The sequence below is a fragment of the Polypterus senegalus genome, chromosome 10, assembly GCF_016835505.1.
Source record: "Polypterus senegalus isolate Bchr_013 chromosome 10, ASM1683550v1, whole genome shotgun sequence".
NCBI lineage: Eukaryota > Metazoa > Chordata > Cladistia > Polypteriformes > Polypteridae > Polypterus > Polypterus senegalus.
Window position 1 is genome coordinate 17,501,441 of NC_053163.1, and position 17,307 is coordinate 17,518,747.

The window sequence follows — 17,307 nt, forward strand, 5'->3', positions numbered from 1 at the left end:
TCACATATCATCACCTTCCAAGTTTTTTTTTTTTATAATAGAGAGATATAGAATATCAAAAAAATAATAGCTTATTAAATGAGATCATTGTTATGCTTATGAATGTGGTCAGAACAAAAACCTGCAGCCACAGTGAGTCCCCAGGACCGAGTCTGAGAATTCCTGTACTAAGGAATTAGTGAGTTTTCTTGTGTTTCTTTGATTTATTGGGTTTCTGAACTGTATTGCTCTGTTTTTTGTTTTATTTTGTGTTGGATTTCTGTATATATAATAAGTGTTTGCGTATAGATTGTGGAGAGAAGCAGTGTAGCAGTTGCCACATGGGCATTGCCTTCCCCCTCTACTGTTTGTCTAATTGTATCACTGTGTTGAGTTGCTGAAAAGTGGAGATAAGATCTGCTCCTTTATGGGTGAAGACATACTGTGATGAACTGGCCAATGGCACAGCAGGATGTTGGTTAAACAGGAAGTGCCTAGCAGAAGAGGGATTTTCAAACAGCAATTCTGGGAAGAGAAAAGCTTTTGACTATAAAAAAAAAAACTACAAACAAGCCGGACAGAAGCCTGTTCTCCATCCATCCATCCATTTTCTAACCCGCTGAATCCAAAGACAGGGTCACGGGGGTCTGCTAGCGCCAATCCCAACCCACCGCAGGACACACACAAACACACCCACACACCAAGCACACACTAGGGCCAATTTAGAATCGCCAATCCACCTAACCCGCAGGTCTTTGGATTGTGGGAGGAAACCGGAGCGCCCGGAGGAAACCCACGCAGACACGGGAGAACATGCAAACTCCACGCAGGGAGGACCCGGGAAGCGAACCCGGGTCTCCTAACTGCGAGGCAGCAGCGCTACCACTGTGCCACCATGCCGCCCTCTCTATCCAGAGGTGAATACTTTTTGTGGTGTGGCAAGTGGGTGTAAAACGTATATTTTACCTGGGAAGGCTTCCCCATCTGTCCCCATTCTTGAACTTCACTTCATCCGATTATGGATTGACCTGGCAGATCATCGAGGTTTTTATTTGTTGGACTCCAGCCTATTGCTTGTGTTTGGATGTTTCGCACTTGTCTTGTATTTTTGAATATGTAATATTCAATCAATTTCCTTAATAAATAAATGACCAAATATAATATTTTTGTCTCATTTGTTTAACTGGTTTCTCTGTATCCGCTTTTAGCACTTGAGTGAAAATCTGATGATGTTGTTCTAGGTCATATTTATGCAGAAATATAGAAAATTCTAAAGGATTCACAAACTTTCAAGCACAACTGTAAATGACCAAGCAATTTCCTACCCACAAGGGGACCACTGACACCTCACTTTATGATGTCCATTTTCTCAGAACGTCTGTAAAACGGGTCGATTGTGTAGTAGTATCCTGTCAGCTGGTGTTGTTGTGACAAACTGAAACTACTTCATTTTATAACACAGAACAGTTTATACTTTCTACCTTATGTTACATTTTAATCATCTTCCTTCACAAGGTTGTTTTGGAAAAGTAAGCGGGTCCACATCTTACATATATTTATGTACTACTACTACCTACACATTCCATTCCCATTTATTTTTGCCAAACTTACAGCTGCTGTAATAAAGCAATTAAAAAAAAGTTATTACAAATTCCATTTAGAGAGCCAGTTGGTTTGTCACCAGCGTGTTTTTTGATAGTGTCACGGTCGTGGACACCACTTTCCAGTTGGCCCCTAGGATCAAGTTGTGAATAAACTGCTAACAGTTTTGCTAGACAGGAGGGCCCCACCTCAGGGCGCTGCACAGGGACCTTCATCAAGCGAGCTATGCCACTGCTGTGGAGTATGGTGCGGCTCGTTCAACTAACATTACAATGAAGAGCAGGATACCTCTGTCGAGTGTTAAGTAAAAATATTACATTATAGAACAGCACTTAGAATGCAGTTTTGAATTTTGAACTTTCAGATTTATTAACAGTGGAGTATGTCACAGACCAGTGACATTCTTTGACATGCTTTACACGGACTGGCAGTAAGGAAATGACAGTGTTAATATACAGTACAATGCCTATAATATACTGTACATGCTGCTGTAACACACTTAACTGCTGGGTTGTCTTTGTTCCTGTTAACCAAGACAGAAATTGAATGATAATCGCATGCATTATTATTTCTTTGTTTTCACACAGACACCCTGAAGTCCAATCATTTTAAAGAAGAAACAGTGGCTGCCATGAAAGCGGAGTCCATTGATACGAAAGCCGCTGTGAACAACCAAGAATCTTTGGGGATCAGTTCTTCTGAAGTTATAAAGAGCTGGCATAACCAGAGCAAAGATGACCACATCAGAGAGGATATGGCACACCACATCCAAGATGATAAGGAGCATGGATCTTTGCCTCTTAAAACTGAAATGGATGCTCGACGACCTGCTTTTATTAAAGTGGATCATGTTGATAAAGGATCAATCCACATGAAAGAAGAGGTCTGCGAGTCTGAAATTTCCGCTAATAACCAGCCACAACACCAAGGCAAAGTTGCATGCATTAAAGTCCACCATGCAGTAGAGGAAAGGGAGCAAGTGTTTGTCTGGATTGAAGAGGACAAAAACAGTCACCAATCTGTTTATGTGCAAGTGGAGTATGCTGATGAGCGTAGTTCTGAAGAAAAAACTGTGAAGGAAGAGGAAATCCACTTTAAACTAAGTGGAGAACAGAATGCTGATGTGGGCACATGTGCCCCAGTACATGCAAGTTTGCCAAGATGTAGTCAGGGGCCAGAAGCTGGAGAAACCTTTGGTTGTATCACAAAGTTACAAGAACATCGTCTGAATCAAAGACGAGTTCACGACAAAGTGAAGGCAGCTGATCAGTTTTGTTCTGAAGAAAAAGTCACAAAGAAAGAGGAAATCCACTTTAAACTAAGTGGAGAACAGAATGCTGATGTGGGCACATGTGCCCCAGTACATGCAAGTTTGCCAAGATGTAGTCAGGGGCCAGAAGCTGGAGAAACCTTTGGTTGTATCACAAAGTTACAAGAACATCGTCTGAATCAAAGACGAGTTCACGACAAAGTGAAGGCAGCTGATCAGTTTTGTTCTGAAGAAAAAGTCACAAAGAAAGAGGAAATCCACTTTAAACTAAGTGAAGAACAGAATGCTGATGTGGGCACATGTGTCCCAGTACATGCAAGTTTGCCAAGATGCAATCAGAGGCCAGAAGCTGAAGAAACTTTGAGCAGTGTCACCAGCTTGAAAATGCACCACAAGGACCACGTAAGTCAGATGTTGTCTGCTAATCCTGAAAGTGTTGTCAATTTAAATAAAACATACCCCCAAGCTTACCCTGGTAAGAAGCCATATGCTTGCACTGAATGCAAGAAGAGTTTTTGTCATTTGCAGACCCTTAAAAACCATCTGAGACTGCACACTGGAGAGAACGTTTTTCACTGTTCTGAATGTGGAAAGAGCTTTAGTACACGTGGCCAATATAAGACTCATCTGCGGTTCCACACTGGGGAGAAGCCTTTTACTTGCACCGAATGTGGCAGGAAGTTTAGTCAGTATGGAAACTTAAAAATGCACATGCGAATTCACACCGGTGAGAAACCGTTTAGTTGTCTTGAGTGCGGGAAGAGTTACGGCTATTTGGTAAGCCTCAAAGTACACCAGAAAGTTCACACCGGGGAGAGGCCCTATAGCTGTCCCGAATGTGTGGAGAAATTCCGACTGAAGACACACCTTAGATTGCACCAAAGGAAGCATATCTTGGAACAGCCATATTTTTGATGGACAGAGGTCACTAGAGATGAAGAGAAACCAAACAAAGAAAACACTACTGTACTTGAAGATCCAAGATTAAATCCCAGTAAAAACCGTAAGAATAAGAAGAACACTGTTAGGGGCAGAAAAATTTGTAGTCATTTTTGAAATGTAGAATTTACAGGAGAGCTAGTTGTCCCATTTAGTTATTAAACTAATGATAATACATTTTGGGCTATACAGGTTTTTTTTTTATCTACTCACATATAATAATAATAATAATAATAATATTTTATATATATATATATATATATATAAATATTGTGGTCCCCGGCCGGGGCTGGAGCCCGGCCGGGACGCACAGGAGGACGAGAGGGCGTCCGTCCTGGTTCTGTTGGGGACCACGGGTCGGGGGCATGGAAGCCCTACCCTGTAGGGGCCCGTGGTCACCGCCAGGCGGCGCCCCGATGCCGGTTTATCCTGTGCAGTCGCCGGCCAGGGTTGGAGCCCAGCCGGGACGCTTTGGAGGACCAGAGGAGGGCGAGTGCCTCCTCCAGACAGAGTGGGGGCGTCCGTCCTGGTTAGGCAGGGGGCCTCGGGTACAGGGCATTGAAGCCCAGCCCTGTAGGGACCCGTGGCCACCGCCAGGCGACGCCCCAGTGCCTTATTATCCTGGGAGCCCGGCACTTCCGCCACACCAGGAAGTGCCGGGGGGAAGACTTTATGTGGCGCCCGGAGAGCTGCCAGGAAGGCAGCCGACACTTCCGCCAAGCTGGGGCGTGGCTAAGGAGCAGATGCCGGAAACACCTGGGGCTCATCCGGGGGCATTATATAAGGGGCTGCCTCCCTCCAGTGATTGGTGGAAGTCGGGAGGAAGTGGACTGAGCGAGAGGAAGGACTGGAGGCGGCCAGGAAGGCACAAAGGACTGTGGGCCTGGACTTTGGGGAGATCGGTGCGAGAAGGCACTGGGGTGCACGTGAGCACAAACTTGTAAATAGTGTTGCTTAATAAATGGTGTGTGGTGAAAATATGTTGTCCGTCTGTCTGTGCCGGGGCCAGCGTTCAGCGTATATATATATATATATATATATATATATATATATATATATATATATATATATATATATATATATATATATATATATATATATAAATATATATAAATAAAATTTTTATTAAGAAGAAAATTAAACCTTTTTAAACTGAGGGAAAATATACCAATAATTATTTGTTAAAGATCTCTTTGTATACCACATTGTGAGTTCGGCCCTCCGGTTGTAAAATGACCAAGCTGTGCGCTGAGCTTACTCTTAAGCATGCAACGTACAGTTGGCCATGTGAACAGTAATCTTGTTTCAAATCTCACAGCTTGGATTGCTGCTGTCATAATCGGTTTGAGTTTCATGGTTTGTTTCAGTTACGACAGTATTTGTAGGACTTGTGTTGTAGAGACATTCGGCATCTGTCAAGCGTTGTAAGCACACAACCGGTTTCATTGATAACTTCACATCCAGCTTTTGAGAGTTTAAACATTCATAAACATCAAAGTGTCCACTACTGAAATCGTCACCTGTGAATCTAAGATGTTTAAGAGGCAGTGGTGGTTGTCCAAAGGTGTAAAATATTTGACCATTTCGGTACACTTGAAAGCGACAACCGAACAATTCAGCGGCAGCCATCAACTCACATGATCCATAGGTGAAGGGCTTAAGCATTTCACCCTTCTAGTGCTCCTGTGTAGTATAATTATCTCCTGTACTGTCATCAATCCACACCTTGAACCTGTCCCAGTTATTCAATACATAAGACACAATGTTCCTCCGGATATCAAGAGTGAGCCTGATATGGCCGTGCAATATGTAACACAGAGAATGGAAAAGGCAGGTGCCATCTCGGGGCATGGAAACCACTCGGTAAGTGACAGTTCTTTGACCGATGGTGATCACCTCGATAGACATATTAAATGAGGGTACGGTTGGAATGATAAAGGAAATGGGTACCTGAACAATGTAAAGTAAGTCTAAAATACCTACACAATAACTATAATCGTAATAAATGAACAATAAAACAGCGGAGAAGCCGTGGATTAAATAAAAAGGCTGCAGTTATCAGCAGGGAGACGTGAATACCGTGGCGAGGCAAGGAAGGGAATGAAGAGACCGGAGGGACGGACGGCCTTAAATAGGCAGGCGTGGGGATGGGGGACCCAACGCCGCCTCACATGGCGACCGAGCTGCAGGCTATGGACGTATATATGTACGCAAGTAGGATTCAGTTAGCGTACCGATTTGGGTAGTGATCACTTCGCTGAATGAAACCTGTTATCTTTACAACGGTTGACAACGAAGATGAAATGGTCAGGGATACACTAGACAAACACGGAATGTAACTTGAACACAACACATCCTCCAAATACGATCCTGATTGAAACAAATAATAATCAAATGCTTGATGACAGCAACATTCATAACAGTCAAAAAATAATAACATTGACAATCATGTTACGTTATATTCAAAATGTTTCCTTTTCTTTTTCATAACTTCTTTAACATACTACTTCTCTGCTGCAAAGCGCAGATATTTTGCTAGTATGTGTATATATATATATATATATATATATATATATATGTATATATATATATATATATATATATATATATATATATATATACACACACACATATATACAGGTGCTTGTCATAAAATTAGAATATCATAACAAAGCTGATTTATTTCAGTAATTCCATTCAAAAAGTGAAACTTGTATATTAGATTCATTCATTACACACAGACTGATGTATTTCAAATGTTTATTTCTTTTAATTTTGATGATTATAACTGATAACTAATGAAAGACCCAAATTCAGTATCTCGGAAAATTAGAATATTGTGAAAAGGTTCAATATTGAAGACACCTGGTCCACACTCTAATCAGCTAATTAACTCAAAACACCTGCAAAAGCCTTTAAATGGTCTCTCAGTCTAGTCCTGTAGGCCACACAATCATGGGGAAGACTGCTGACTTGACAGTTGTCCAAAAGACGACCATTGACACCTTGCACAAGGAGGGCAAGACACATAAGGTCATTGCTAAAGAGGCTGGCTGTTTACAGAGCTCTGTGTCCAAGCACATTAATAGAGAGGCGAAGGGAAGGACAAGATGTGGTAGAAAAAAGTGTACAAGCAATAGGGATAACTACATCCTGGAGAGGATTGTGAAACAAAACCCATTGAAAACTGTGGGTGAGATTCACAAAGAGTGGACTGCAGCTGGAGTCAGTGCTTCAAGAACCACCACACACAGACGTATGCAAGACATGGGTTTCAGCTGTCGCATTCCTTGTGTCAAGCCACTCTTGAACAAGAGACAGCGTCAGAAGCGTCTAGCCTGGGCTAAAGACAAAAAGGACTGGACTGCTGCTGAGTGGTCCAAAGTTATGTTCTCTGATGAAAGTAAATTTTGCATTTCCTTTGGAAATCAAGGTCCCAGAGTCTGGAGGAAGAGAGGAGAGGCACAGAATCCATGTTGCTTGAGGTCCAGTGTAAAGTTTCCACAGTCAGTGATGGTTTGGGATGCCATGTCATCTGCTGGTGTTGGTCCATTGTGTTTTCTGAGGTCCAAGGTCAACGCAGCCGTCTACCAGGAAGTTTAAGAGCATTTCATGCTTCCTGCTGCTGACGAACTTTATGGAGATGCAGATTTCATTTTCCAACAGGACCTGGAACCTGTACACAGTGCCAAAGCTACCAGTACCTGGTTTAAGGACCATGGTATCCCTGTTCTTGATTGGCCAGCAAACTCGCCTGACCTTAACCTCATAGAAAATCTATGGGGTATTGTGAAGAGGAAGATGCAATACGCCAGACCCAACAATTCAGAAGAGCTGAAGGCCACTATCAGAGCAACATGGGCTCTCGTAACACCTGAGCAGTGCCACAGATTGATCGGCTCCATGTCACGCCGCATTGCTGCATTGGAGCCCCAACTAAATATTGAGTGCTGCACATGTGCATACTTTTCATGTTCATACCTTTCAGTTGGCCAACATTTCTAAAAATCCTTTTTTTTGCATTGGTCTTAATTGATATTCTAATTTTCCAAGATACTGAATTTGGGACTTTCATTAGTTGTCAGTTATAATCATCAAAAATTAAAAGAAATAAACATTTGAAATACATCAGTCTGTGTGTAATGAATGAATCTAATATACAAGTTTCACTTTTTGAATGGAATTACTAAAATAAATCAACTTTGTCATGATATTCTAATTTTATGACCGGCACCTGTATATATAAAAGCAACAATTTTGTGCATTGATTTTATGTAACGTTTTCATGTCATGCTTTAAATCGGGCTTATTTTAAAACCTACATATATATGTTAGGTATGATTACTTTCAGAATTTATCAGACTTTAATGTGATGTTGTTAGATTTTCAGATTCATATTCCGTTTTTAAATTTTAAACTAAAAAATATCAAGAACTTGTGTCCCGTGAGATGAGACTTTGTGCCAAGAGATGTAACCACGCCTGGGGCCGGAAATAAGTCAAAGAGTAGGACAGCTGTTGTACAGGCTTTTAAATGTTCGAAGTGCCACGCGAGATGCAAATCGTGTGACACGGCAGCAGCAGGCCAGCAGCTGATGGAGCAAAGAAGAGGTAAATAAATAAAAAAACTATTTGTTTCCCATTGTATCACTGTTTAAGATGTGATTTTGGAGGAGCGACCATGTCTCCTTGGGGTCTGTTCAGCCCCTCCCCTTCACAACGCCAGCAGCAGATTGGCTGCACTTGGGGATTGGGCACTGAAGATGTCGGCGGTGCTTGACCCACTAGTATTGTATAATCGTTGAACTCTTTAAGTGCAATTTGATAATTTCTTATATACTTTGTTCAAAAATTGACCATTACCAACTAATTGGTAAGTGTGCCATCTTCCTCTTCGGTTCCCTGCCTTTTTAAACGTGCAGAACCTTAAATAAACACCACATCCCTTTTTTTTTTTCAATGCTTCTCTATTAATTGTCTCAATGCAAAAATTGGATCAGTTGTTCCTCTCCATGCAATAAAGCCAAACTACTCCTCCCCTATGGTGGTATCTTTCCTATAGCCCTTTGAAAAATTTTCATTGAACATGATATCAGCTTTATCCCACTATAGTTTCTACAATCCTTAATATCACCCTTCTTCTTATAAATGGATACAATCACACTGCTCATCCTTCTTCTTCTTTCGGCTGCTCCTGTTAGGGTTCACCACAGCTGATCATCTTTTCCATATCTTTCAGTCCTCTTCATCTTGCTCTGTTACAGCCATCACCTGCATGTCTTCTCTCACCTTCTCTTAGGCCTTCCTCTTTTTCTCTTGCCTGGCAGCTCCATCTTTAATCACACTGCTCCTCCACTCCTCTGCTATTCAATGCATTAGATTCCACAACACATCTGCTGCCTGTTCTCCTAAACTCTTCCACACTTCCACTGGTATTTCATCCAGTCCTATTGCCTTTTCATTCAATGCCACCTTTACTTCCTCATTCTTGGTGCTGGTCCCTCATTTGGGACATCATCCCCAAATAACGACCCTTGGCTTTTTGTTTTGCGACTTATGGGGACTTTTATTTTGTATCAACCGGAAGTGGGCGTGGTTCAGAGTCACCGTATTGGATCGTTGAATGTTGTGTTGCTTAACCACCTTCATTTGAAAACTGGAAAGGTTACACGTGGAGCGGTAAAATCGACGCGAGTGGGTCGAATCATGGCTGAGAGAAAAACAGGCGAAGAGTGCGCTAACTTCGACCTAAAGCAGAAGATGGTCTCCAGCATTGAGGAAACGGCGAGGGCGACTTCTCAGATTGTGCTGCTTGAATTGCGAACGTGCGGGATTACAACTGAGGAAGGGGAGCAGAAAACGGTCTTGCAGTTCGGAGGTGAGACTGAATTTCGCGTGCGCCTCCTAATCGAGGAGGCAGTGAAGGCGGCGACTGAGATCGTTTTAGCGGAATATGACGGCTTCGCGGAGGTGAAGTGCGAAGCTCTTCGCTTGCAGATATCCGAGTATGTTAGACAAATTGAACTTTTAAAGGCGCAACTGGAATCAAGGCGTTGTAAACTGGTACCCGTGCAAAGGCATCAAATACTCGCGCAATCTGTTCCAAACCACAGAGAGTTACAGACAAGTACGATAGGAGCAGATGGGGACCAAGAAGCCGAGGCTACGCTGGCTGCTATTCATCATTCGCTGCCCACCAGCTGGGAGAACAAAGGTCTGCGCGTTGGACGTCCTTTAAAGGGGATGAAGCGTTTAGTTGTTGCGCTGGAACGTTTGGATCACCACAGTGAACGTGACACACCTGATAAAGGTAAGGGTGGCCGACCAACGCCTTTATTTGGCGGCTGATAAATTTAGAGTGATAACCACACTTTTTAGTGTAAACAAAGGAACAGCGGGAGGTAAGCATAGAGAAATAGAAATCGGGGGCTGCAGGGAAGTAAGGTCGATTCTACAGGATTTATAAAAAGCAACCTTTATAACTATTTAGTATTTTTTTCATACGTGTTGGGGTGGACCGATACAATATCGTAGCACAAAGTTATGAAAGAGTTATGTGGTTTCTGTTGTTGTTGGCAAAGCAACCAATCGGAGCGCGCTTTCCAGGTCGAAATATTCTGTGGGCGGGTCCGTAGACGTCACGGATGACATGCGCAGGCGCGCTTACCTTGAATCGGCATACGGAGTCGCCTAATATCACCGCTCCGCTTTGTTGAAATCGTGTGTTTTATTCAGTTGACTAGTGCAACGCTTATGTAAAGTACCTTTTTGTTCCCGTGCTTGTTATATGTCACAGAAACAACTGAAGTCTAAACTTGAGAATTGTGTTGTGAAGTGAGTTTGGTCATGGGGCCGGTTACGGCTGCAGGTTTTTGTTCAGTTTGCGCAATCAAGGAATCATTCCTTCTTGCTTAACTGTGCTTTACATTTTCTCTCTTGCATTCAGAAAAGTGTAATTTTTTTTTTTTTGATTTGCATTCATAAGAAATAATGCACGTTACATCTTTAGGTAAATAGCTCCTTGAATTATCCTTTTCTGTGGTGTTTGCTCTCATAATAGGTTAGGTTATGTAGACTTAAATTATCCTAGAGGGAAATTTTATTTTCAGCAAGACGGTACAAAAACATAATATTTAATAAAATAATCAAAGATACGACTGACAAGCAGTATTCTTGTAAAAATCCCACACTCAAGATTACTACAAAGAAAAAATAATTTACTTTCAACCGTATAGGCAAAGTAGTAATTCAGAAGTTACCAATTAGCAGCGTCCCTACAAGTAACAGAATTAAGAATGCGTATTGCTCAGGGAATAAGAGTTCTTACATTTGTTCCTCTTTACCTTCAGACACCTAAATCCGAAGCCTGATGGAAACAACTAACATTTCCAAAACAATAGAAAGAAAACAAAGAGGATGGCCAGAACTGAGTCGACTTTCTTTCTAACGACAATTGTGCTGGAAAAAGATCAGAAGCCTCAAAAATAATAACATCTGTACAGTTACAGAAATGTCTGCAACCCTGAGCTCTACCACAACCTAAGTACTGCTCGTCTGTGTTGATTGCATAGTTACAATTCGAGTGGGGCACTAAAACAATAAAAAGTCGAGAGCACTGTGTGTGTTCATTTTGATCTTGTAATAGTCATGTTAATGTTAGTTATAAAAATGTAATTTGCTGCCATTATAAATATTTTACTTGTAGCACAGCATCAGTGCTTACCTGCGCCAAGTGCCAATGGCTTCTCCCTCTTCACATGGCTGTTTTAGTTAGCTCACTATCCTTAGAAGAACCACTTTCTGCTGCTGTACTAGTTGGAATTATTTTGAGTCATTTGCCATACTTGCCCATTTTATTGGCTCCCATGCAATGGCACCAGACTGTTCACTTGTATGATGGGATGACAACTAATACTGCTGGCAACTCATGCCCAGGCTGATGCAGCTAGACACCACTGTTACTATAGTGACATAAACAACAAAACTGCATTGGTGCCCAGTGTTTGCGCGAGGCACTACCATACCTTTATAAGCCACCACTGATTTCTTTTGATTGGTTTTCTTTTTCTACAGTGAGACAATGACAGAGATTAACAATTTTTTATTTGTATAAGTTGTAGTTTTTAAACATATGACATTCCACATATCTTGTAATGTTCCAAAATCTTATTTTTAGATGTCTAATACATCATGCATGCAGTTTTATGCTTTGGAAAACGTTGCACACGGATCTTTCATCGACAAAGTCTACCAAAGGTTTAGAGCTGCATCTCTCAAAATTACAAGTCCATTGTCATATATTCATGTATAACACATTACAGCTCAATTTAATAATATTTCCCTACATTTATATAGCACTTTTCTCACCAGTCAAAGTGCTTGACTTGAAGTGGCTTTCCGCCTATCTATGTAAAGTCAAGTTAGGGAGCATAAACTGCTACAGTGTGTTGCCGCACCCACTACACGACGAAACAACTCGGGATCCCTGTTTGCAACCCCCCCTAGACAGATACGCAGTCCAGTCCCACCCTCCAGAAATTACCCTCTACGTGGGCGACCCATTGGCCTGGTCCAGCCACTCCAGTCCCCAGCAATGAGGATCTTACGAGCCAGATCACCTTCGGGGAATCGTGCCACATGGCTGTAGTGCCGTAACTGACGCTCCCTCACAGTGCATGTAATGTGTCTCATTCGTGACTCCATGAGCAACACAAACCAAGTCACACCAAGGGTACCCAAGGATTTTCCGGAGAGACACAGTACTGAAGGAGTCCAGTCTTCGTCTCAGGTTACTGGATGGCATCCATGCCTCGCAACCATATAGCAAGACAGGAAGCACCAGGACTTTAAAGACTTGGACCTTCATCCTTTTGCATAGATATCTGGAGCGCCACACACCCCTTTCCAGCGACCCCATGACCCCCTATGCTCTCCCAATCCATCTACTGATTTCATAGGAAGAGTCACCAGAGACATGAATGCCTTCAACCACCACCAATATGCAACATCCACTTGGATGATGTGACGGCAGCCATTTTGCACCAGTAACACACACCACACATTAGCTGTTAGGTGTTGGTGAGAGAGAGTGACAATTAGAGACAGGAGATGATTAAGGGTCCAGAATGACTAGGCCTTGGAGGGCAATTTAACCTGGACATCAGGAAACACCCTCCACTTATGAAGGATGCCCAGGAATCTTTAATGACCCCAGATAATCTGGACCTTGGTTTTTGGTCTCATACGAAAGACGTCACCATTTTTACTGGGGCACTGGGATGAACGCACAGACTACAGGATAAGCCTTCATGGCTTCACCAATATCTCTTCCAGTAGCAACCCAAGCTTTTCCTAGATGGTCTCCAATCCAAGTACGGGGCCTGGGCCTGAATATGCTTAGTTTCAGGTGGATGGCCTCTTCTGCAGTGCAGGTGGTATGGCTGCTGTCTGTCTTTTTGAAAAGTCTGAAACAAAGTTTTTTTTTTTTAGGACAGTTTTTGGGAAGCACTAACCACTTCACGTTCTTTGGCTTTATTAGTACCTTGGTAGCCAACAAATTAATCCTATGTTCATATTTATTTTTCTCAGCAGAACTTCAGCAGGAGGCAGCACCTCAGCAAGATCCATCTCCTAACGTAAATGACGTTACACCCGCTCCTCTATCATATAGTGGGATTCCAGAAAATGCAACACTGCCTGACATCGAACTGAGGGACGTTCCAGCTGAAGTGGACTTGTGTCTTTTCAGGATTTCCGAAACAAGACCCGATCGTTATGCCTTGCTGTTATTTCAACGCTTGATTACGGATGAAAGATACAGAGATTGGGCAATGCGTGTCAACTGGGGTGGCTTCCGAGGCAAGTGGGGATTGCCCAACAATCTAAAAAAGTTTATTTTAGACCGCGTGTCTCAGAAATTTCATGTTTTACGCGTGGCTGATCGGAGGAATGTAAAAAATAGAATCAATGAATACTTGCGCAAGCCAAGTCATAGAATGACAAGTAGGTACCACCTATGAATAATTCTGGGCATTAAGTAAACACTGCTTCCAAAAATGGTGAGTAGGCAGCATATATCATGGAGAAAAGCAGCCAGTTTCTGTGTGGACTGAAGTATTATTCTAAAATCCCACAATATGGACTTAAAACGACTCATGAGGTAAATCTGATCCTTGGCTATATTCTGCAAAAAGAACTCTTGTATAACTCTTTGGATTCAGTGTTGCCCGTGTCTTGTTCTGCGTCTGGGGTGAAAACTTGTCCTCCACTGCAGGCTGTTGGTGAAGTTCAGAGCGAGTACGGGTTGAAGACCTTTAGTGCCTAAGAACATAAATGTAACGGGATCTGTGCATAGTCATGTACTTTTTTAGCTGATGATGGTATCTTTGTTTCCTCATATTTTGAAAGCAAGAAGAACTGTGTCTTCATATTATCAAGCCAAGAATAAAGAAGACAAGTTCAACTGGAATGGAAAAAAGTATTCTTCCACCTTCCCAACATCCTCTGTTTTTGCTTGTTCCTAACGCTTGTTCCCGATCATCAAGCAAATTTAGTATAATACAGAAGACAACCTGAGTAACCACCATACACAGTTCTGAAGTGAACATTTTGAGTAATTGAAGGAAAAACAGTTCACATGCACCGATATCACCCATGTGAAAAAGTAACGGTCCTCTAAACGTTACTACAACTGTGCTTCCAGTTACTGGGGACCAATCTTTGACAATGCTGTGGAGAAATGTTGGTCCATTCTTCTATGCAGAATGGTTTTTAACTCTGCCAATGGGGGTTTGACTCTGAGCTTCCCATTTAAGTCCCCAACACAACATCTTAATGGGGTTCATTGACAAGGCCACTTCAAAACCTTCATTTTGTTTGTTTTTAGCCATTCAGAGGTGGATTTGCTGTTGTGCTTTGGACTGCCGTCTTATTGTATAATTTGATTGTGCTTAAGCTTCAGATCTCGGACTGATGACCGCATGCTCTTCTTCAGTTGAATTCAAGCTTCCCTCCGTTATGGCAAGTCAACCTGGCCCTGAAGCAGTAAAGCCTCCCGACCAGCATCGCACTACCACTGCCATGTTTGACTATGGGCATGATGTTGTGGAAAGTAGGGTTACCTTTACACCAGATGTAACGGGATCCATGTCTTCTAAAATGTTTCAACTCATCACTCCATAGAACATATCCCAAAACTTTGATGGGTAGTCAAGATATTTTTTGGTAAATGTTACGTGAGTCTTTATGTTCCTCTTTTTGAGAAGTTCTCCCATGGGTACCATTTCCCCCCCCAGTATCTTTCTAATATCGTGAACGCTGACATTAACGAAGCTGAGGGAGGATTGCAGTTCCTTAGTTCTTCATCTGAGTTATTCTGTAACTTCCCTGATAATTTTTCTATAAGCTCTTGGAGTAAATTTTTCTAGGCCAGCCACTCCTGGTATACAGGGTGCAGCAGAAATAACTCCCACATTTCAAAGGGGGATTGAAATAAAATGCTACGAGGTATCACCAAAAACGTTTTATTTCCCAAATGTAGATATAAAAAAGTTTTTTTACTTTAAGTTTTAAAAATTATATCGTCCAAAAGGCGGCCTTAACGGCTGATACACATTTGGAGCCGTTCTTGGAAGTTTTCCATCACTCTCACTAGCATGTCGGGCGAAATTCCTTCAATTTCTTCTTGAATAGCCTCCTTTAGTTGGTCCAAGGACCGAGGACGATGTTTGAAAACCTCCTGTTGCTCTTACTCTTTGAACCCACAGCAAAATCATTTTCTGGTCTGGAACACTTTCATTAGCACGTAAACCGAACCGTGTGTGAAACGCCCTCTGCGTCGCAGCTACAGATTCACCATTTTTGAAAAAAGCCTCCACTACAAAGCCTCGATGCTCACCCGACCACAGCATGGTGACGACTAAAAACTTTATTATGTACCGTACCTAACAGAATGGACCACACTCCTCTACCTGCTTTAGGGACCTCGCAGTGATTTTTCGAAATGTGGGAGTTATTTCTGCTGCACCCTGTATTTACCACTGTTCCAAGTTTTCTCCATTTGGACATGATGGTGACTCATGGCAGTTCGCTGGAGTACTAGGGTTTTAAAGATTGCTTTGTAACCGTTTCCCGACTGATATATTTCAGTAACTTCTTCGGGCCAACTGGAATTTCTTTTTTGATTGTAGCATCGAGTGCTGCTTGTTGAGAAATTTTAGACAACTTCATATTGCTGGAAAGGTTCTACTTAAGTGGAGTTTAAGTTCAACAGGGCTGGTGGCAGTCAAGCTTGGGTGCTTCTAGCCTAATTCAACCTGCTAACCATTTTAATTTGGTTCATTGGTTGATTGAGTGACAAAAGGGCCAATTACATTTTCGCATGGATGAACTAGTGGTGCCTCGCAGTTAGGAGACCTGGGCTCGCTTCCCGGGTCCTCCTTGCATGGAGTTTGCATGTTCTCCCCGTGTCTGTGTGGGTTTCCTCCCACAGTCCAAAGACCTGCAGGTTAGGTGCATTGGCGATCGTAAATTGTCCCTAGTGTGTGTATGTGTGTGCCCGCCCTGCCCGGGGATTTGTTTCCTGCCTTGTGCCCTGTGTTGGCTGGGATTGGCTCCAGCAGACCCCCGTAACCCTGTGTTAGGATATAGCGGGTTGGATAATGACGACTGACTGACTGAACTACTAGTGGTTGTGTTTGAGATCTTCTTTCCTTCAATAAATGAAATGATCATTTTAAAACTGTGTTTTGTGTTTAATCAGGTTGTCAGATGAGAAAATATTAAGTGTTATGAAATTAAAGGTGGAAAATTCCTTTTTATTACGGTACTATAAGTTGTAGTTTTTGCCTGTATAACACCCCAAATATCTTGTACTGTTTTCCAAATGGTTTCTATGGATCCCTAATACAGTATTCTGTTCAGCGATCGGTTACAACATTACAGCCACTTACCTAATAATGTGAAGGTCCCCCTCGTGCCACCAAAACGCCTCTGGCCCGTCGAGGAATGGACACCACAAGACCTTTGAAGGTGTCTTGTGGTATCTGCCACCAATTCTTCAGCAGCAGTTCCTTTAAATCCTGCAAGTTTCACGGTGGAGCTTCTGTGGATCAGACTTGTTTTTCCAGCACATTCCACAGCTGCTCGATTGGATTGAGATCTGGTGAATTTAGAAGCCAAGTTAACACCTTGAACTCTTTGTCATGTTTCTTACACCATTCCTGAACAGTTTTTGCGGTGTGGCAGGGCGCAATATCCTGCCTTCAGGGAATAGTGTTGCCATGGAGGAGTGTATGTGGTCTGCAACAATCTTTAGGTAAGTGGTGCGTGTTAAAGTAGCATCTGCACGAATGCCAGGACCCAAGGTTTTCCCAGCAGGGCATTACCTAGAGCCTCGTACTATGTCTGCCAGCTTGCCTTATTAAAATAGTGCATCCTGGTGCCATCTCTTCATCAAGTAAATGACCCATACAGCTGTCCACACAATCTAAACAGAAACATAATTCATCAGACCTGGCC

At 42.4% G+C, this 17,307-nt stretch overlaps 2 protein-coding genes across 4 annotated transcripts in view; both read left to right on the plus strand.

The window, feature by feature from the left end:
• Positions 1–3,967, plus strand: part of LOC120536829 (zinc finger protein 540-like) — a 13,715-nt gene extending 9,748 nt beyond the window's left edge. Inside the window, exon 2 of the mRNA XM_039765338.1 lies at positions 2,169–3,967. Coding sequence (XP_039621272.1) covers positions 2,169–3,766 — 1,598 coding nt within the window. The 3' untranslated portion in view covers positions 3,767–3,967. The remainder of the gene's footprint in view (positions 1–2,168) is intronic.
• A 5,430-nt stretch (positions 3,968–9,397) lies between these two features.
• LOC120536830 lies at positions 9,398–14,122 on the plus strand. 3 transcript variants are annotated; one of them, XM_039765340.1, is made up of 2 exons: positions 9,398–10,099; positions 13,378–14,122. In XM_039765340.1, exons 1-2 carry the CDS (start codon positions 9,496–9,498, stop codon positions 13,806–13,808), a joined length of 1,035 nt encoding a protein of 344 aa, XP_039621274.1. In that variant the 5' UTR covers positions 9,398–9,495; the 3' UTR covers positions 13,809–14,122. The 3 variants fall into 3 exon arrangements, with proteins under 3 accessions (XP_039621274.1, XP_039621275.1, XP_039621276.1); XM_039765341.1 differs by having other exon boundaries at positions 13,381–14,122; XM_039765342.1 differs by lacking the exon at positions 13,378–14,122 and adding an exon at positions 11,139–11,818.
• Positions 14,123–17,307: the final 3,185 nt, after the last annotated feature.

Excerpts from the sequence above, each read along its gene's own strand:
- LOC120536830 (XM_039765340.1), top strand. The coding sequence starts at position 9,496 with ATGGCTGAGAGAAAAACAGGCGAAGAGTGCGCTAACTTCGACCTAAAG. Across the intron at positions 10,100-13,377 it reads ACGTGACACACCTGATAAAG|CAGAACTTCAGCAGGAGGCA; the intron begins GTAAGGGTGGCC and ends TATTTTTCTCAG.